We start from the raw sequence: 22,489 nt of genomic DNA, 5'->3' as shown, positions 1-22,489 counted from the left end.
ACTACTCAAGAGGATGTCGTTATCAGGAGAAGAAAACTGGCGTTCTACGAATCGGAGCGTGGAATGTCAGATCCCTTAATCGGGCAGGTAGGTTAGAAAATTTTAAAAGGGAAATGGATAGGTTAAAGTTAGATATAGTGGGAATTAGTGAAGTTCGGTGGCAGGAGGAACAAGACTTCTGGTCAGGCGAGTACAGGGTTATAAATACAAAGTCAAATAGGGGTAATGCAGGAGTAGGTTTAATAATGAATAGGAAAATAGGAATGCGGGTAAGCTACTACAAACAGCATAGTGAACGCATTATTGTGGCCAAGATAGATACGAAGCCCACACCTACTACAGTAGTACAAGTTTATATGCCAACTAGCTCTGCAGATGACGAAGAAATTGAAGAAGTGTATGAAGAAATAAAAGAGATTATTCAGATAGTGAAGGGAGACGAAAATTTAATAGTCATGGGTGACTGGAATTCGAGTGTAGGAAAAGGGAGAGAAGGAAACATAGTAGGTGAATATGGATTGGGGCTAAGAAATGAAAGAGGAAGCCGCCTGGTAAAATTTTGCACAGAGCACAACTTAATCATAGCTAACACTTGCTTTAAGAATCATGATAGAAGGTTGTATACATGGAAGAACCCTGGAGATACTAGAAGGTTTCAGATAGATTATATAATGGTCAGACAGAGATTTAGGAACCAGGTTTTAAATTGTAAGACATTTCCAGGGGCAAATGTGGACTCTGACCACAATCTATTGGTTATGAACTGTAGATTAAAAAAGAAGAAACTGCAAAAAGGTGAGAATTTGAGGAGATGGGACCTGGATAAACTGAAAGAACCAGAGGTTGTAGAGAGTTTCAGGGAAAGCACAAGGGAACAATTGACAAGAATGGGGAAAAGAAATACAGTAGAAGAAGAATGGGTAGCTTTGAGGAATGAAATAGTGAAGGCAGCAGAGGATCAAGTAGGTAAAAAGACGAGGGCTACTAGAAATCCTTGGGAGACAGAAGAGATACTGAATTTAATTGATGAAAGGAGAAAATACAAAAATGCAGTAAGTGAAGCAGGCAAAAAGTAATACAAATGTCTCAAAAATGAGATCGACAGGAAGTGCAAAATGGCTCAGCAGGGATGGCTAGAGGAAAAATGTAAGGATGTAGAGGCTTATCTCACAAGGGGTAAGATAGATACTGCCTACAGGAAAATTAAAGAGACCTTTGAGAAAAGAGAACTACTTGCATGAATATCAAGAGCTCAGATGGAAACCCAGATCTAAGCAAAGAAGGGAAAACAGAAAGGTGGAAGGAATATATAGAGGGTCTATACAGGGGCAATGTTCTTGAGGACAATATTATAGAAATGGAAGAAGATGTAGATGAAGATGAAATGGGAGGTATGATACTGCGTGAAGAGTTAGACAGAGCACTAAAAGACCTAAGTCAAAACAAGGCCCCGGGAATAGACAACATTCCATTAGAACTACTGATAGCCTTGGGAGAGCCAGTCCTGATAAAACTCTACCATCTGGTGAGCAAGATGTATGAGACAGGCGAAATACCCTCAGACTTCAAGAAAAATATAATAATTCCAATCCCAAAGAAAGCAGGTACTGACAGATGTGAAAATTACCGAACAATCAGTTTAATAAGCCACAGCTGCAAAATGCTAACACGAATTCTTTACAGACGAATGGAAGAACTAGTAGAAGCCGACCTTGGGGAAGATCAGTTTGGATTCCGTAGAAATACTGGAACACGTGAGGCAATACTGACCTTACGACTTATCTTAGAAGAAAGATTAAGGAAAGGCAAATGTACGTTTCCAGCATTTGTAGACTTAGAGAAAGCTTTTGACAATGTTGACTGGAATACTCTCTTCCAAATTTTGAAGGTGGCAGGGGTAAAATACAGGGAGAGAAAGGCTATTTACAATTTGTACAGAAACCAGGTGGCAGTTATGAGTCGAGGGACATGAAAGGGAAGCAGTGGTTGGGAAGGGAGTAAGACAGGGTTGTAGCCTATCCCCGATGTTATTCAATCAGTATATTGAACAAGCAGTGAAGGAAACAAAAGAAAGATAGGTATTAAGGTCCATGGAGAAGAAATAAAAACTTTGAGGTTCGCCGATGACATTGTAATTCTGTTGGAGACAGCAAAGGACTTGGAAGAGCAGTTGAATGGAATGGATGGTGTATTGAAGGGAGGATATAAGATGAACATCAAGAAAAGCAAAACGAAGATAATGGAATGTAGTCGAATTAAGTCGGGTGATGTTGAGGGTATTAGATTAGGAAATGAGACACTTAAAGTAGTAAAGGAGTTTTGCTATTTGTGGAGCAAAATAACTGATGATGGTCGAAGTAGAGAGGATATAAAATGTAGACTGGCAATGGCAAGGAAAGCGTTTCTGAAGAAGAGGAATTTGTTAACATCGAGTATAGATTTGAGTGTCAGGAAGTCATTTCTGAAAGTATTTGTATGGAGTGTAGCCATGTATGGAAGTGAAACATGGACGGTAAATAGTTTGGACAAGAAGAGAATAGAAGCTTTCGAAATGTGGTGCTACAGAAGAATGCTGAAGATTAGATGGGTAGATCACATAACTAATGAGGAAGTATTGAATAGGATTGGGGAGAAGAGAAGTTTGTGGCACAACGTGACCAGAAGAATGGATCGGTTGGTAGGACATGTTCTGAGGCATCAAGGGATCACCAATTTAGTATTGGAGGGCAGCGTGGAGGGTAAAAATCGTAGGGGGAGACCAAGAGATGAATACACTAAGCAGATTCAGAAGGATGTAGGTTGCAGTAGGTACTGGGAGATGAAGAAGCTTGCACAGGATAGAGTAGCATGGAGAGCTGCATCAAACCAGTCTCAGGACTGAAGACCACAACGACAACAACAGATAATAGCTGTTATATATTTAGTTTAGACAGTATATTTCAAACTGGAGGTCATTTACTGGGTTCTGAATAATTATTTGCTATCGGCAAAGAGCTGAGTGAAACTGCGTGACGGATTAAAACTGTGGACTGGACTGACACTTGAATTCGGGACCTCTGCCTTTTGCGGGCAAATGCTCCAGTGATGGAGGTACCCAAGCAGGAAACTCAAACCATTCTCACAGCTTTACTTCAGAGCAAGCTGGAAGGTAATAAGAGCAGAGTGAAAATTTCATTCCAAAGAGCAGTGTGTGCAGCCTTTTCAGTAGTTGCAGGGGCAACACTCTGGATGATTGACAATGTGGCTTTGTAAAATCAACCAAAACGGCCTTGCTGTGCTGGTACTGCAAACGGATGAAAGCAAGGGGAAATTACAGCTGTAATTTTTTCTGAGGGTGCATACAGCCCTACTGTATTGTTAAATGGCGATGGCATCCTCATGGGTGAAATATTCCAGAGGTAAGATAGTCCTCCATTCAGATCTCTGGGTGGGGACTACTCAGTCGGACATCATTACCAGGACAAACAGAACTGGCATCCTGTGAATTTGAGTGTGGAATGTCAGATCCCTTATTCAGGCAGGTAGATTAGAAAATTTAAAAAGGGAAATGGATAGGTTAAAGTTATAGTGGAAATTAGTGAAGTTTAGTGGCAGGAGGAACCTGACTTCTGGTCAGGTGAATACAGGGTTATCAATACAAAATCAAGTAGGGGTAATGCAGGAGTAGGTTTAATAATGAACAAAAAAATATGAGCATGGATAAGTTACTACAAACAGAATAGTGAACGTGTTACTGTAGCAAAAACAGACACGAAGCCCATACCTACAACAGTAGTAAAAGTTTATACGCCAACAAGCTCCACAGATGATGATGAAATTGAAGAAACGTATTATGATATAAAAGAAATTATTCAGTAGTCATGGGAGGGGGGGGGGGGGGGGAGACTGGAATTCGATAGTAGGAAAAGGAAGACAAGGAAAAATAGTAGGGAATGAAAAGGGAGGTGACTGGTAGAATTTTGCACAGAGCATGTGTTAATCGTAGCCAACAGTTGGTTAAAAATCATGAAGGAAGAGCCCTGGAGGCACTGTAAGGTTATGTAATAAGACAAATATTTCAGAACCAGATTTTAAATTGTAGGCCAGTTCCAGTGGCAGTTGTGAACTCTGACCACAATCTATTGGTTATGAATTGTAAATTGAAAGTGAAGAAACTGCAGAAAGCAAAAATGTGGGAATTTAAGGAGATGGGACCTGGATAAAATGAAAGAACTAGAGGTTGTAGAGAGTTTGAGAGAGCATTAGGGAACAATTTACAAGAATGGGGGAAAGCACTACAGTAGAAGAATGTGGCTTTAAGAGATAAAAAAGAGAAGGCAGCAGAGGATCAAATAGGTAAAAGAACAGGGCCTAGTAGGAACCCTTGGTTAACAGAAGAGAAATACTGAATTTAATTGATGAAAAGAGAAAATACAAAAATGCAGTAAATGAAGCAAGCAAAAAGGAATACAAATGTCTCAAAAATGAGATCAGCTAGAAGTGCAAAATGGCCAAGGAGGAATGGCTAGAGGACAAATGTAAGGATAGAGAAACATATATTGTTAGGGGAAAGATAATGCCGCCTACAGGAAAATTGGAGAGACCTTTGGAGAAAAGAACCAACTCTATGAATATCAAGAACTCAGATGGTAAACAAGTCTTAAGAAAAGAAGGGAAAGCTGAAAGGTGGAAGGAGCATATAGTGTGTCTATACAAGGGAGATGAATTTTATAGCAATAATGGATGTAACTGAAGATGAGATTGGTGAAGGTTACTGCATGACTGTGTATCATCAAATTATGTGATACAAGCATATTATATCATTGTAAAAGTGCTGTTGGATTTCACAATAAGAGACATACATTTATTATATAATTAATGTATGTGTGTATGGCATGTTGAGGGTTTGCAATATTTATAAATTCTCCTACTCTGATATGTCATTCTCATGTCAATTTTTATATTAATCCTTATATTTTATTCATATATTTATTCTTGAGAAAGATTTGGTGCATTCACTTGGATGATACTGACCATAGAAACATTTGAAACACAGATATTCCAAACACCACAAGCATCACGCAAAGGTCGGTTTGTCACAGTGACATTTCTTCTTATGAATCTCACTCTGTAAGTATCATTATCATTGGTGAAGATTTCGCATGATGGCAATAATTTTGTGGCAGACCGTGTATAAGTGGTCGCTTTCCCGGAAATAGGTGCTTGCAGTTGATTATGAATTGAGATACACTACAGAAATTTACAGAAATTTCACTGAAAAAAATTTCAAATAATTTTCTCATTTTTTAAAAGTCATTAATTTTATATGTAATTAGTAGGCTAATAAAGGTGACATTATATCAATATACATTGGAAAACATTCATGTAGTAATGTTCTACTGACGTAAGCATATAAATGAAAAACAGAAATAAGAGTAATGATGGGGTTTCAAATAAAAAAGCTGAGACCTTAACAACTGTGCCACCATTTCGTCTGAGGATACTGTACAGTACAAGGCACATCAAGTTCCTGGAAAATACCTCGAAAAAGTTTGACTATCAGTTTTTCATAAACAGTTCAGTGTCTTTGGACAAGTTGAGACACTTGTTCACTTATTTTGACCCTTCTTCCACTGAGGAAAGTTTGCGGGTAATCTGGTTGCAGTATTTGCTGTGTTCTCATCGTAAGTATATGTGAATATAGTAAGTGAAAGGGTACACTCGTGATACATTCCTTTGTTGATCTTAATTGGTCCTGTCTTTTCTTTATCAGCATTTTTGTGTGCTGATACAAATTATTTGTTACTCGTATTAAATGTCTCGGATACCTTCATTTTTTGAAGTTGGTGTGAAAGCTTGATTCTGTTCACTCTATCAAAAGCCTTTTCAGTCGGAGTTTCCAGCTTACATTCTCACAATTTTTCAGTTACTGGCACGCAGTACTAACATCGCCACTAGAACACCACCCCTTTCTAAAGCCATTTTCTCATCATCCATTAGAAAGACACAAGTTATCTTGCTCATTCTGTTGTTAATACTTATTGTGTAGAGTTTGTAAGAAGCCTTTAGTACGCTTATTCCTCTATGCATGATGTCTTAAATCTTTTGTGTCAAATTGAAGTCTTTGATAGTGGGTACACAACTGATTATATTGAGATACAGAACCAATAGTCAGAAATGCATATTATTGTGGACATACACAGCGTAGACCGCATAACGACAACATAGCTCATAGTAATTGTTCAAAGTGATGACCTCCAGTCTCTGTGCCTGTATGGCAGCGACGAATGAACTTGTGGTGCACTTTTCCAGAGATCCTGGTTGTCTGTTGTACCTGGGAGACAGGCAGTGTGGATCTTCGGTGTACACTGTTTACCACCTACCACCTGTTCCTGTGTGCAACATTCACCTGGAATCTTTGTGGGAGTATGGTACAAGTGCATGTGCCCTTGCAGTAGGTGCATTGAGATTGATGGTCATCTCTTCTAACTGTATTGTAATTTGCTGTTGTATGGTGTACCCTGTGTACGTCCGTAACACAATAAATATGCATTTCCAACTATTGATTCCCTGTCTCAATATAATTGTTTATGGACACACTATCACCTATTTCAATTTGACCAAAAATGTTTGAGGGAGACTGCAATTCTCATAGACATTTCCTCCTCTTTGCAGAGTGATATCACCTCCACTGGCTTCCATGATTCAGGTACTACTCTTGTCTTTCAGCATCCATTTAAGAGAGGTAAAATCTTCTGTCGTAGCTGTGATCCTCCATATTTGAGGTGTGCTACATCGATTCCAGGGCTGGAAGCTTTCCAGTTTTTCAGAGCCTTCTGTATCTCATCTTGGATGATGTACATTCTCGATACAGAATTTGGTCCCCTTCATCCTCTGAAGTTGCTGTTTCTTCCTCTTCTTTGTCATCTTCTCACTCCACAGTTCTTAGGTGTTTTACGCAAGTTTTATTACAAATAACATTTATGTATGCGTGGAAAGTTTTTAAGAATGAAATGTGTCACATGCCAACAGGTCTGTTGTGCCTCTGCTGAAACAGTGTAGCACTTCACTCAGAAAACTGCGGCTGGTGTGTTTTGACACACCGCGTGCGATGGAGGCTGTGGCATTTGAAGCTCTCGGAGAACTGCACGGTCTGCACGAGCTGTCCATCCAGTATCTGAGTACATATGAACCCCAACTGATCTCTCGTGCATTTCGGTAAGTTACTTGTCACTTGTTAATCCTATTTTAGATTACTTCACCATTCTTAACTACTCAGCACTGCTACAGATTATGCTCAGACAATAAATTTTTGATCGTTCGAACCTGCATCTGATCATCCCAATTGAAATTTTCTGTGATTCCCCTAAACTGCTTCAGGCAGACACTGGGATGGTTCCTTTGAAAGGGTACGGCTAACTTCTTTCCCTAATCTGACGGGACCGATGACCTCGCTGTTTGGTCCCCTCCTCCATATCGACCAATCAGTTTTTGACAAAATATTCCTATATATTGCTATTCCGAATCCCATGCCACTTTCCTCGATGCTGATCTCTTCCTTACTGAAGGCCAGCTGCACAGTTCTGTCCACATCAAACCTACTAACAAACAAGAGTACCCGCATTTTGAAAATTTCCATCCTTTCCATGTCAAACGTTCACTCCAATATAGCATCGACATTCGACGCTAACATATTTGTTCGGATGCAGACTCTGTAGAGCAATACACCACCATTCTCACCTGGATGTAATTACCCCACCGGCCTAGTTAAAAAGCAGATTTCCCAGGCCATCACATACAATTGTGGTGCTGCCGATCCCTCCACAAAACAGCTTCAGAGCACACCATTGGTGTCTCAGTATTATCCTGGTCTGGAATGTATTAATCATCTACTTCGACAAGGCCATGACTTCCTAAAATGATGCCCTGGAAGAGAGATCCATTCTGTCTGAGATTTTGCCCGCCATACCTAGAATAGCTTTCAGTCACCCTCCCAATCTCTGCAATGTGCTTTTCAGACCCTATGCTTCTTCTGCACCCTTCTCCCTACCTTGTGGCTCCTACCCCTCTGACTGTCCCTGCTGGAAGACTTGCCCTGAGCGCCATGGGACTTAACATCTGATGTCATCAGTCCCCTAGAACTCAGAACCACTTAAACCTAAGGGCATCACACACACCCATACATCCATGCCCGAGGTAGGATTCGAACCTGCGACTGTAGTGGTCACGCGGTTCCAAGCTGAAGTGCCTAGAACCGCTTGGCCACAACTGCCGGCCAGCCCTGTAACTGGCAAAACCTACCTAAGGCAGATACATATACGAGCTGTTGTGCAAACACTGTTTGGTCTTTCACATCGGCACGACTACCACCAAATCATCAGGTAGCGCGAATGGGCATTGGCAGAGGGTCTATACTGGCAAGACACAATATCCTGTCGCAGAGCGTGCTTTCGTCACGACAATCGTGACCCCAGTGCTTATTTCACCACACACACCGTCTGAATTCTTCCCCCAGACACCAGTTTCTCAGACCTCTGCTGTGGAAACTAGCACTGCAATATATCCCTGATTCTCAATATCCATTTGGCCTTAATTTATGTCAATTCCTTCCATCTCAGCATTAATTAAATAATGGCGTGTGACTAGGGCCTCCCGCCGGGTAGACGGTTCGCCGGGTGCAGGTCTTTTGATTTGACGCCACTTTGGCGACTTGCGCGTCAATGGTGATGAAATGATGATGATTAGGACAGCACAACACCCAGTCCCTTAGCGGAGAAAATCTCCAACTCAGCCAGGAATCGAACTCGGACCCTTAGGATTGACAGTCCATCGCGCTGACCACTCAGCTATCGAGGGCGGACATCTCGGCATTTATTCACAGCAACTACTCCTTTCTTCACTGTAGTGTTGGCAGAAGAGCCAACACTGTGTTTCTAGAGGAGGCCGAAATGCACGCATTTAATTACACGCTGACTGGCGTGAGGTCTGGAACAGGACAATATCTTGAGAATTGCAAATAAAGTAAGTAGTTGATATAATACTTAACTTTAATCCACAATTGTAGAACATCGCTCTGGATGATACATGCTTCACATAATAAATATCAATTGAATACGGCGCCTTGCTAGGCCGTAGCAAATGTAGCTGAAGGCTATGCTAACTATCGTCTCGGCAAATGAGAGCGTATTTGTCAGTGAACCATTGTTATGAACGTCGGCTGTACAACTGGGGTGAGTGCTAGTAAGTCTCTCTAGACCTGCCGTGTGGTGGCGCTCGGTCTGCTATCACTGACAGTGGCGACACGCGGGTCCGACATATACTACCAGACCGCAGCCGATTTAAGGCTACCACCTAGCAAGTGTGGTGTCTGGCGGTGACACCACATTCACTCCATTTTGGTTTTCTACATCTTTCATTTTCTGATTTGTCTATATTTGGCCATCCCTCCTCCCAACTCTGTTACATACAATGCACATAGCTTTTCACTCTTATCTCGTGCACAATGTTTCAACAGTTATCTGTGTCTTGCATTTACCCTGTCTTCCACCTTTAAGCTCTCAGGTTTTCAAATCTCATATGGTACAGTCCCCAACAATCAGGCTTTCCTTCTCATCCTGTCCGGTAAGTCTCCCCTGACCTTTGGTTCTGGAAGACTTTTCCAAAGTCTTCCCCTTTTCTAGACCTCTCCAGTCCTTTTCCTCCACCCCTCTTTCTTCTCCTTCAACCCTTCTGCCTGATAACGAGCCACTGGCTCTGAAAGATTGCCCATTTATAACCTTCTTTTATTTGTGTGTTCTGCCGACGCTTGGTGAGTAAATTGGATTTCTATGTACGAGGTCATTGGAAAAGCCGTGGCGACTATTTTTTTGTCTCGAAAATGATTAAAAAATTCTGAAATATGCAAATAGAAGGTTAGTTCACGTGCAGAAATTACATGTAGGGACATGCATGAACACTCACACAACTGTAAAGATATAGACGAGAAAAAAGATTAAACAGATGTTGTCCCTTCAGATGTGTTTTACTGTCAGTTGCAACAGTACAAGGCAGGAACATGGACTTGTAACATCTTAGTCCCCCAAAATAGTCTCCTAACGAATCCAGCACGTACTTCCATTGCTGTGGAAGATCCAGATTACCCATGGTCTAACCATGAGTGAATCGTCGGATCTCGTGCTTCAGTGCTGTGGCAATATCTTTACATCTTTGAAGGTGTGTTCTGTGCAATAGTTCTTTCAGTTGTGCTACAAGATCCCAATCGCGAGTTAAGTCTGGCGAATACTGTGGATGCTCCAGTACTTTCGATCGTCATCGCACGAGCAGGTTCTGTGCACGTACTGCCCTGTGGACTCTTGCATCGTTCTGAAGAATTAATGCACTGGGTAGACATTCGTACTGAATAACCTGTCGAGAGGAATTGCTACGAAATTTCTGCCTGCTTGGCAAACCCAGATGACACCATTCCGCAGACTGGCGCTTCAGTTCAGGCTCGTAGGGCGTGGTCCAAAATTCATCTTTAGCGGCGATTCTCGCAAGCCCATTGTCTCCCTCCTCTTTGTAACGTGTCCACTTTTCCTCTTAGTGCATGAGGCACACACTTTGGAGTAACTTTATACACCTGTAGCTCGTCGTGTAAAATCCTGTAGATTGTTGTCTAACCCATACCAGTACGATGCTGTAATTCCACGTAAGAATGCTGTGAGTGTCGGGTAACATCCGTCTCGAATGGCTGCTCAATTTGCACTGTGGTCTCATTTCACACTTCATTCTCTTAGGAACGACTGCCATCTAGCACCACATCACATTACTGTATATTCTTGGGGAGGTCCCTGATGCCATGGAATGCATGTAGTTTGTAATGTACTATTATGTACTGTTGCAATTAACAGTAAAACACATTTGTAAGAACAGTTTTTTTTGCCTTGTTCCTTGTGCTATATTTACATAGTGGTGTGTGTATTTTCCCATCTCCCCATGTGTAATGTTTACGTATGAACTAACCTTCTATTTTCATATTTCAGAATTTCTTAATTCATTACCATTTTAAAGACAAAAAATAGTTGCCATGACATTTTCGATGATCCCCATATCTATTGTATTCTGGAAAGCATTTGACTTTGTACCACTCCACTGCTTGTTAGTGAAATTGCCAATATGTGGGGTATCAAACAAAAGTAACTGGACTTCAGAACACAGTGTGCCAGCTCGGATGGAAAAGCACAGAGGAATGTAGAAGTAAGTTGAGGCATACGCCCAGGAAGTACGTGTGGAACCTTGTTGTTTGTGTTGTGTAACACTGACCTGGCAGACAATATTAATAGTAACCTCAGACTTTTTGTACATGGTGCAGTTATTTGTAACAAAATATTGTCTTTAAAAGTTGCAGAAATGTACAGATTTTGATAAGATTTCAAAGTGATGCAAAGACTGGCAACTTCCTTCAGATGTTCATAAATGTAAAACTGAGCACTTCAGAAAACAAAAAAAGTGTAGTGTTCTATGATTTCACTAGAAATGAGTCACAACTGTATTCACTGTCATTCGCATATCTTGGAGGAACAATTTGCGGAAACATCAGGTAAGCTCATTTGTAACTAAAGCGTGTTGCAGAGTTAGATTTCGGGGTCAGATGTGGTACAAATGCAGCAAGCCTACAAAGCATATCAATTACAAAATACCTGTGTGATGCAGACAAAAATATTACTCAAATATGTTGGTCCCCTACCGAGCAGAACTTGTGCAAGGAAGGGTAGTGTATGTGGTCACAAGTTTGATTGACCTGTGAGAAAAATGCTAATAAACCTTAACTAGCAGACACTTGTAGATAGATGACAATTATCATCCAGAAGTTTCTAGAACTTACATGAAATGAGAAATATACAACAACCATGTAGCTGCGAAGACAAAATTAGAGTAATTGCTGTGTCCACAGAGGTATTTAAGCAGTCAATCTTCATGTGCTCTGTATAGGGATGGAATGGGATGGGATGGGAATACGATCTAATAAGTGGTAAAAGAAAAGTGCCCTCTGCCATACACTCCAGTTGTTTGCAGAGTGTTGATGTAGATTTAAATATGGCAGCTGCAGTGCTATGGTCAGTGATCCACAGGTGCATTCTGATCCCTGGCACCGACTGTATACTGGTAGTAATATGATGGCATTCACCAGTGTGTACCTTTACACTTACCAAAATGGTTCAAGTAATTGAAAATCCCCCCAATTATGAGAAATGCATGATGATTCGATTTGTGTGCAGACAAAGAGAAATGTTTCAAAATTCATTGGCGAATTAGTGTTCTCCGTGGAGGGAGCAGTAGGAGAGGAGAATGGTAAGAAAAAGTTTGAGAATTTAAATATGGTAGTAGTAGTAACATTTGTGTGAAAGTCCAGTGTAAACTACCACTGGAATGCAAGAGGAGAAGACAAAATAACTAACGAAGTAATATGTCCAAAATTGTGAGAAGAGCTTTGTGGTACTACTTTACTAAAATGTGGGAAATGTTGGTAGCAGTCGTCTTGTGGTATTAAGAAATAATAAATTTTGTAAAACGAGAAAGTGTGTGATCAGAAATTGTGAAGGGAGACCAAGGCGCGAATACACTGAGGTGACAAAAGTCATGGGATAATGTCGTGTCTGACCTTTTTTCTGACATAGTGTGGCAACTCAACATAGCACGGACTGGACAACTCGTCGCAAGTCTCGTGAATAATATTGAGCCGCTCTACCTCTCTATCTTTCCGTAATTGCAAAAGTGTTGCCGGTGAAGGAGTCTGTGCACGAACTGACTTCTCAATTATGTCCCATAAATATTCGACAGGATTCGTGTCGGCCCATCTAGGTGTCCAAATAATTTGCTCGAATTGTCCGGAATATTCTTCAAACTAATTGCAAACAATTGCTGTCCGGTGACGTGGCGCATTGTAATCCGTCATAGTTCCATCATTGTTTGGCAACGTGAGGTCCACGATTGGTTGCAAATGGTCTCCGAGTAGCCAAACATAACCATTCCCGGTGAACGATCAGTTCATTCGGACCAGAGGACCCATTCTATTTCACGTAAACGCAGCCCACATCATTGCAGAGCCACTACCAGCTCAAACAGAGCCTCATTGACAATCTGGGTCCACAGCGTGGTAAGATCTGCACCATATTTGCACCCTACCGTCAGCTCTTACCGACAGAAATTGGGACTCCTGTGACCGGGCCACAGTTTCCAAGTCGTTTAGGATCCAACTTATACGGTCACAAGCTAGCAAAGGCACTTGTCAGTTGTCTGCTGCCATAGCCAATTAATATCAAATTTCTCTGCACTGTGCTAACGGATACATTTGTCTTGTGACCCACTCGGATTACGAGGTGCATTCAAGTTCTAAGGCCTCCGATTTTTTTTCTTCGGACTGGAAAGAGATAGAAACATGTGCATTGTTTTAAAATGAGGTCGTGTTCATTATCAATACGTCCCAGAGACGGCAGCACCGTACGGCAGATGGAATTTTACCGCCAGCAGCGAGAATGAGAACTGTTTTAAATACTTAAAATGGCGACGTTTTCCTTACTTGAACAGCGTGCAATCATTTGTTTTCTGAATTCGCGTGGTGTGAAACCAATTGAAATTCATCGACAGTTGAAGGAGACATGTGGTGATGGAGTTATGGATGTGTCGAAAGTGCGTTCGTAGGTGCGACAGTTTAATGAAGGCAGAACATCGTGTGACAACAAACCGAAACAACCTCGGGCTCGCACAAGCCGGTCTGACGACACGATCGAGAAAGTGGAGAGAATTGTTTTGGGGGATCGCCCAATGACTGTTGACAAGATCGCCCCCAGAGTTGGCATTTCTGTGGGTTCTGTGCACACAATCCTGCATGATGACCTGAAAATGCGAAAAGTGTCATCTAGGTGGGTGCCACGAATGCTGACGGACGGCCACACGGCTGCCCGTGTGGCATGTTGCCGAGCAATGTTGACGCGCAACGACAGCACGAATGGGACTTTCTTTTCGTCGGTTGTGACAATGGATGAGACGTGGATGCCATTTTTCAATCCAGAAACAAAGCGCGAGTCAGCTCAATGAAAGCACACAGATTCACCGCCACCAAAAAAATTTCAGGTAACCGCCAGTGCTGAAAAAATGATGGTGTCCATATTCTGGGACGGCGAGGGCGTAATCCTTACCCATTGTGTTCCAAAGGGCACTACGGTAACAGGTGCATCCTACGAAAATGTTTTGAAGAACAAATTCCATCCTGCACTGCAACAAAAACGTCCGGGAAGGACTGCGCGTGTGCTGTTTCACCGAGACAACGCACCTGCACATCGAGCTAACGTTACGCAACAGTTTCTTCGTGATAACAACTTTGAAGCGATTCCTCATGCTCCCTACTCACCTGACCTGGCTCCTAGTGACTTTTGGCTTTTTCCAACAATGAAAGACACTCTCCGTGGCCGCACATTCACCAGCTGTGCTGCTATTGCCTCAGCGATTTTCCAGTGGTCAAAACAGACTCCTAAAGGAGCCTTTGCCGCTGCCATGGAATCATGGCATCAGTGTTGTGAAAACTGTGTACGTCTGCAGGGCGATTACGTCGAGAAGTAATGCAGTTTCATCGATTTCGGGTGAGTAGTTAATTAGAAAAAAAAACGGAGGCCTTAGAACTTGAATGCACCTCGTACTGCTGTTATTTCACGCTGTGTCAGTCATCTGTTAGCACTGACAAATCTGTGCGAGTGCCACTGTTTTCGGTTGTCGAGTGAAGGCCGTCGTCAATCACATTGTCAGTGGTGGGAGGCAATACCTGAAATTTGATATTCTGTGCACGCTCTGGACTCAGTGGCTCTCGGAATATTGAATTCCCTAATGTTTTCTGGAACGGAATATCCCGTGCATCTAGCTTCGACTACCATTCTGCGTTCAGAGTATGTTAATTTCTGTCGTGTGACCATAATCGCATTAGAAATCTTTCACATGAATCACTTGGGTACAAATGACAGCTCCACCGATGCACTGCCCTTTTATGTGCCTCGCATACATGATACTAGAATCATCTGTATATGTGTGTATCACTATTCTGTGACTTTTGTCCCCTCAGTATACAGTGAGCAGTTTCAAGTGTATGTGGGCCACTGTAGCTGTGCAGACATGAAGGGATAGACTAGTGTGGAAAACAGCCTGCAATAAACACTGAGAATGGAGAAACACAGGAAGTAGTGGAGAGGCAAGAGTGCAATAGCAATTGATGTAGAAGAGCTGTAACTTCAATAATTATATAAAGAATTCAACACATTTCATCAGCAGATTGAATGGCATAGTGGTCCAGCCGGAGGACATATTGGTCAGCTTCGATGTGGTATCGCTGTTTACCATGGTTCCACTTAATGATGTATTGGAACAGCTGGATCGAATTTTTCCTGCCGATGCTTCGGAACTGTTTAAGTGTTGTTTGACGACCACATACTTCAAGTGGAATGAACAGTTTTATGAGCAAACGGATGACGTGGCTATGGGAAGCCCCCTAAGTCCCGTAATTGCAAACTTCTTTATGGAGAAATTCAAAGAACAGGCCTTAGGTACTGCCAGCAAAAAACCAAATGTATGGTTCCGATACGTGGATGACACGTTGGTGCTGTGGAGACATGGCAGGGAAGAACTAAGCCGGTCCCACGAACATCTGAATAGTATAAACTCGAGAATTCAGTTTACAATGGAGGAGGAGGTCGACGGCAAATTAAATTTCCTCTATGTGCTTGTTTTTAGAAATGAAAATGGTAGTTTGGGCCACTCAGTATACCGCAAACCCACGCACACGGACCGTTATTTGCACCGGGACTCGAACCACCACCCACAACAGAAGTGGGGTGTTATCAAGATGTTAGCGGACAGAGCTAGAAATACTTGTGAACCTGAGTTGCTCGACGCTGACATGGAACATCTCCACAATCCACTAATGAAGAATGGATATTCGTCCGCTGAAATAAAACGTGCGTTGAGGAAGCCACGAAGAAATCATAGTGAAATACAGACTACTGCAAAATCTAAGGTTTTCCTGCCGTTTGTTAAAAATGTAACGGAAAGAATAGGCAGGATCTTGACGAAGCGAAATATTACCACAATTTACAAGCCCACCAGGAAGATACAGGAATACCTTAAGCCTGCCAAGAACGCTCGCAAACCATTGGAAAAAGCTGGAGTGTATAGGATCCCATGCAGCTGTGGAGATGTTTATGCGGGTACCACTAAAAGAACTGTTTCTACACGTTTGGAGGAGCACAAGGGAAATTGTAGAAGAGGAGAAACGGAACGATCAGCTGTTGCGGAGCATGCTTTCCAGCCAGGGAACCACAATATTCGTTTCGAGGATAAGCAAGTACTAGCAGCCACAAGCAGATATTATGAAAGGCTCTACAGGGAGGCAATCGAAATCACTAAACACCCTAATAATTTCAATCGAAAGGAGGAGGGTGTGAAATTAAACAGTATATGGATGCCGGTGTTAGATGATGTGTACCACCCGTCCACTACTGGGTGATGGCAACGGCGATCGACGACGACGGACAGCGGCCAATTGCACTGACGTTTTCAAAACACGTGACGTCACGCCGCGGCACGGGAGCGCGCGGACACGGAATTTAGCGGCAGTCAGTAGCGAGCCAGTGGGTGTGTTGGACCTTCCATCGAGCTACGGACCCCCTTGAAGATGTCTCCCGCAGTCGAAGACGAAACGTTGGGAATTGACACAGAAGTCATCAACCGACCACAGCATAACAGCCCGGATAATTATAATGGACATGAACAACATTTTATTTACAACTGATACAGAAAGGATACACCTTTCAATGTTTCGCTGTCTGAGTAGTCACCAGCATTGTGTACAACCTGTTGCTAGTCATGTGGAAGTCGTAGGATACCTGTAATTGCTTGACTAATCTCTGGAACAGTTCTGAAGTGAATGCCACGAAATCCTTCAGCCGTCTTAGGAATTGAGTCAGACAGATGGAAAGTATGGTACAGCACTTCCCAGCCTCATCAATAAAACAAATCAGTGTCACCTTGCAGTGTTTGCAAGTGGCAGTGGGCACTGTCCTGCAAATGGTGGCTGGATTCTGCAAACGGTGTTGCTGCTTTGTTGTGATAGCTGGTAAAGAGTTCTGTTCCAAAACAGAACAGTAAAACAGCATACTGACCATATGTGTTGAGGAGCAGTACGTGTTAGGATAACACTGTCACAGTTCCTCACGAAAAGCGATGTAATGTTCGATTACTGAGCTTCTGAGACACTTTAGACTGTCGCAGTGACTTGCAGTGACATCATTCATCTGATCGGTTTCAAGTGTGGTGCTTAAGATTCGGACGGTGCGGCATCTGGCATAACAGTAGCCTGTAGAAAAGCCTGCCTTTCACATCTGTACTTTTCTGTGTGGGTACGAGCAGTGTTATATCGTGACAATTTCTGCATTTGACTGTGTGGAATCTGTCATGATAGAATTTTTCTTGTGCCCGGGAGTTCCTTCAGAATATGAAGACAGTTATATGCACTAATCCTGTCTCCCGGGCCACCTCATGACCCATCTGGTATCGATCAGTGAGCGATAACGTAGTATGAGTGTACCCTACTTCCTTACTGACACGAGAACAACTGGGCTGTCAAGCGTCTGTCACATTTTGGTTTCCCTTATTGAAAGTTTTTAGCCACCTTGTCACTGTTTTGTAAGACAATGCAGATTCCTCGCAAGCCTCTTAGACTTTGATGACGCTGTCAGGCTGTGCATCATGTGGCACATTTAATTTGTAGTCGATTTTGTTGTCATTGTTTCAAAAACAGTGTGACAGCACTATTTCAAACTGGCCACTAAACACAGCTGTATTCTTCTCGTGACTGTGTGTGTGCGCAGTAAGGGAAGGCAGAGATTGTTCATGCTGACTTAAGGTAGGAACTTGTAACTAACCTGTCGTATAACCAACATTATTTGATTCTGTCACATTGTGCTTCTGTGGCAGTGTTGGCCTTATTGAAGTTCTGTCCCTCGTGTGTCAATTTAACAGGAGAGTGCCAGGGACGGAATTGGAGTCCCCGTGTGGGGCACACCATAGACCTGCTGTCTATCAGGAGAGAAGACACACAAAGACAGTGACGAATCTGGCAGTGACACGAGGTATTGTCAGTCTCTCTTTTCTGCATAGAATGCTTAGTGCACCCTTCTTTTCAGCTGCTCTCCTAATTCTTTAACCTAAGTATGACTCTGAACGCCTCCCAGGTAAAGTGCTGTCAGAACTCAGCAAGAAAAGTTATCCTCGAGACACAGATGAATGACTGACATTAGCTGCTAGTGGACATCAATTGAAATCGTTAGGGAATGTCAAAAATACATGCCAGACAGGACTCAAACCTGGATCTCCAGCCCCTAAAACCCCTTTCCCCCCTAAAACCCCTTACCCCCCCTAAGACCCCTTTCCCCCCCTAAAACCCCTTCCCCCCTAAAACCCCTTTCCCCCCCTAAAACCACTTTCCCCCCTAAAACCCCTTTCCCCCCTAAAACCCTTTCCCCCCTAAAACCCCTTTCCCCCCTAAAACCCCTTTCCCCCCTAAAACCCCTTTTCCCCCCCTAAAACCCCTTTCCCCCCCTAAAACCCCTTTCCCCCCCTAAAACCCCTTTCCCCCCCTAAAACCCCTTCCCCCCTAAAACCCCTTTCCCCCCTAAAAACCCTTTCCCCCCCTAAAACCCCTTTCCCCACCTAAAACCCCTTTCCCCACCTAAAACCCCTTTCCCCACCTAAAACCCCTTTCCCCCCCTAAAACCCCTTTCCCCCCCTAAAACCCCTTTCCCCCCCTAAAACCCCTTTCCCCCCCTAAAACCCCTTTCCCCCCCCTAAAACCCCTTTCCCCCCCTAAAACCCCTTTCCCCCCCTAAAACCCCTTTCCCCCCTGAAACCCCTTTCCCCCCTGAAACACCTTTCCCCCCCTGAAACACCTTTCCCCCCCTGAAACATCTTTCCCCCCCTGAAACACCTTTCCCCCCCTGAAACACCTTTCCCCCCCTGAAACACCTTTCCCCCCCTGAAACACCTTTCCCCCCCTGAAACACCTTTCCCCCCCTGAAACACCTTTCCCCCCCTGAAACACCTTTCCCCCCCTGAAACACCTTTCCCCCCCTGAAACACCTTTCCCCCCCTGAAACACCTTTCCCCCCCTGAAACACCTTTCCCCCCCCTGAAACACCTTTCCCCCCCTGAAACACCTTTCCCCCCCTGAAACCCCTTTCCCCCCCTGAAACCCCTTTCCCCCCCTGAAACCCCTTTCCCCCCCTGAAACCCCTTTCCCCCCCCTGAACCCCTTTCCCCCCCCTGAAACCCCTTTCCCCCCCTGAAACCCCTTTCCCCCCCCTGAAACCCCTTTCCCCCCCCTGAAACCCCTTTCCCCCCCCTGAAACCCCTTTCCCCCCCCCCTGAAACCCCTTTCCCCCCCCTGAAACCCCTTTCCCCCCCCTGAAACCCCTTTCCCCCCCCTGAAACCCCTTTCCCCCCCCCTGAAACACCTTTCCCCCCCCTGAAACCCCTTTCCCCCCCTGAAACCCCTTTCCCCCCCTGAAACCCCTTTCCCCCCCTGAAACCCCTTTCCCCCCCTGAAACCCCTTTCCCCCCCTGAAACCCCTTTCCCCCCCTGAAACCCCTTTCCCCCCCTGAAACCCCTTTCCCCCCCTGAAACCCCTTTCCCCCCCTGAAACCCCTTTCCCCCCCTGAAACCCCTTTCCCCCCCTGAAACCCCTTTCCCCCCCTGAAACCCCTTTCCCCCCCTGAAACCCCTTTCCCCCCCTGAAACCCCTTTCCCCCCCTGAAACCCCTTTCCCCCCCTGAAACCCCCTTTCCCCCCCTGAAACCCCTTTCCCCCCCTGAAACCCCTTTCCCCCCCTGAAACCCCTTTCCCCCCTGAAACCCCTTTCCCCCCCTGAAACCCCTTTCCCCCCCTGAAACCCCTTTCCCCCCCTGAAACCCCTTTCCCCCCCTGAAACCCCTTTCCCCCCCTGAAACCCCTTTCCCCCCTGAAACCCCTTTCCCCCCCTGAAACCCCTTTCCCCCCCTGAAACCCCTTTCCCCCCCTGAAACCCCTTTCCCCCCCTGAAACCCCTTTCCCCCCCTGAAACCCCTTTCCTCCCCTGAAACCCCTTTCCCCCCCTGAAACCCCTTTCCCCCCCTGAAACCCCTTTCCCCCCCTGAAACCCCTTTCCCCCCCTGAAACCCCTTTCCCCCCCTGAAACCCCTTTCCCCCCCTGAAACCCCTTTCCCCCCCTGAAACCCCTTTCCCCCCCTGAAACCCCTTTCCCCCCCCTGAAACCCCTTTCCCCCCCTGAAACCCCTTTCCCCCCCTGAAACCCCTTTCCCCCCCTGAAACCCCTTTCCCCCCCGAAACCCCTTTCCCCCCCGAAACCCCTTTCCCCCCCGAAACCCCTTTCCCCCCCGAAACCCCTTTCCCCCCCGAAACCCCTTTCCCCCCCCGAAACCCCTTTCCCCCCCGAAACCCCTTTCCCCCCCCGAAACCCCTTTCCCCCCCCGAAACCCCTTTCCCCCCCGAAACCCCTTTCCCCCCCCGAAACCCCTTTCCCCCCCGAAACCCCTTTCCCCCCCCGAAACCCCTTTCCCCCCCCGAAACCCCTTTCCCCCCCCGAAACCCCTTTCCCCCCCCGAAACCCCTTTCCCCCCCCGAAACCCCTTTCCCCCCCCGAAACCCCTTTCCCCCCCCGAAACCCCTTTCCCCCCCCCGAACCCCTTTCCCCCCCCGAAACCCCTTTCCCCCCCCGAAACCCCTTTCCCCCCCCGAAACCCCTTTCCCCCCCCCGAAACCCCTTTCCCCCCCCGAAACCCCTTTCCCCCCCCGAAACCCCTTTCCCCCCCCGAAACCCCTTTCCCCCCCGAAACCCCTTTCCCCCCCCCTGAAACCCCTTCCCCCCCCCTCTGAAACCCCTTTCCCCCCCTGAAAACCCCTTTCCCCCCTGAAACCCCGTTCCCCCCCTGAAACCCCTTTCCCCCCCCTGAAACCCCTTTCCCCCCCCCCTGAAACCCCTTTCCCCCCCCCCTGAAACCCCTTTCCCCCCCCCGAAAACGCCTTTCCCCCCCCCGAAACGCCTTTCCCCCCCGAAACGCCTTTCCCCCCCCCCGAAACGCCTTTCCCCCCCGAAACGCCTTTCCCCCCCCCGAAACGCCTTTCCCCCCCCCGAAACGCCTTCCCCCCCCCCCGAAACGCCTTTCCCCCCCCCGAAACGCCTTTCCCCCCCCCGAAACGCCTTTCCCCCCACGAAACGCCTTTCCCCCCCACGAAACGCCTTTCCCCCCCGAAACGCCTTTCCCCCCCCCGAAACGCCTTTCCCCCCCCCCGAAACGCCTTTCCCCCCCCCGAAACGCCTTTCCCCCCCCCGAAACGCCTTTCCCCCCCCCCGAAACGCCTTTCCCCCCCCCCCCCCCGAAACGCCTTTCCCCCCCCCCCCCGAAACGCTTTCCCCCCCCCCCCGAAACGCCTTTCCCCCCCCCCGAAACGCCTTTCCCCCCCCGAAACGCCTTTCCCCCCCCCCGAAACGCCTTTCCCCCCCCCGAAACGCCTTTCCCCCCCCCCCGAAACGCCTTTCCCCCCCCCGAAACGCCTTTCCCCCCCCCGAAACGCCTTTCCCCCCCCCGAAACGCCTTTCCCCCCCCCGAAACGCCTTTCCCCCCCCCCGAAACGCCTTTCCCCCCCCCGAAACGCCTTTCCCCCCCCCCCGAAACGCCTTTCCCCCCCCCCCCCCCCGAAACGCCTTTCCCCCCCGAAACGCCTTTCCCCCCCCCCGAAACGCCTTTCCCCCCCCCCCGAAACGCCTTTCCCCCCCCCCGAAACGCCTTTCCCCCCCCCCCGAAACGCCTTTCCCCCCCCCCGAAACGCCTTTCCCCCCCCGAAACGCCTTTCCCCCCCCGAAACGCCTTTCCCCCCCCCGAAACGCCTTTCCCCCCCCCGAAACGCCTTTCCCCCCCCAAACGCCTTTCCCCCCCCCCCGAAACGCCTTTCCCCCCCCCGAAACGCCTTTCCCCCCCCCCCCCGAAACGCCTTCCCCCCCCCCGAAACGCCTTCCCCCCCGAAACGCCTTCCCCCCCCGAAACGCCTTCCCCCCCCGAAACGCCTTCCCCCCCCGAAACGCCTTCCCCCCCCCGAAACGCCTTCCCCCCCCCGAAACGCCTTCCCCCCCCCGAAACGCCTTCCCCCCCCCCCCCGAAACGCCTTCCCCCCCCCCCCGAAACGCCTTCCCCCCCCCCGAAACGCCTTTCCCCCCCCGAAACGCCTTTCCCCCCCGAAACGCCTTTCCCCCCCCGAAACGCCTTTCCCCCCCCCCACGAAACGCCTTTCCCCCCCCCCCCCACGAAACGCCTCCCCCCCCCCCCCCCACGAAACGCCTCCCCCCCCCCCACGAAACGCCTCCCCCGATACCCCACCCCCCCGATACCCCCCCCCCCCCCTTCCCCCGGACCCGCCCCCCCCCCCCCCCCCGGACCC

At 46.7% G+C, this 22,489-nt stretch overlaps 1 protein-coding gene across 3 annotated transcripts in view; it reads left to right on the top strand.

Annotated features, from left to right (window-relative positions):
• The window catches only part of LOC126428057 (uncharacterized), a 168,827-nt gene that overhangs the window by 106,134 nt on the left and 40,204 nt on the right, over positions 1–22,489 (top strand). For all 3 annotated transcript variants that reach the window (XM_050089934.1, XM_050089933.1, XM_050089935.1), the window contains one exon: positions 7,012–7,197. In XM_050089934.1, the coding sequence (XP_049945891.1) occupies positions 7,012–7,197 (186 nt within the window). The remainder of the gene's footprint in view (positions 1–7,011; positions 7,198–22,489) is intronic.

Source organism: Schistocerca serialis, chromosome 12, assembly GCF_023864345.2.
Source record: "Schistocerca serialis cubense isolate TAMUIC-IGC-003099 chromosome 12, iqSchSeri2.2, whole genome shotgun sequence".
In the NCBI taxonomy this organism is placed as follows: Eukaryota; Metazoa; Arthropoda; class Insecta; order Orthoptera; family Acrididae; genus Schistocerca; species Schistocerca serialis.
Note: the sequence above shows the minus strand (reverse complement) of the source record. Positions and strands in the feature narration are given on the sequence as shown.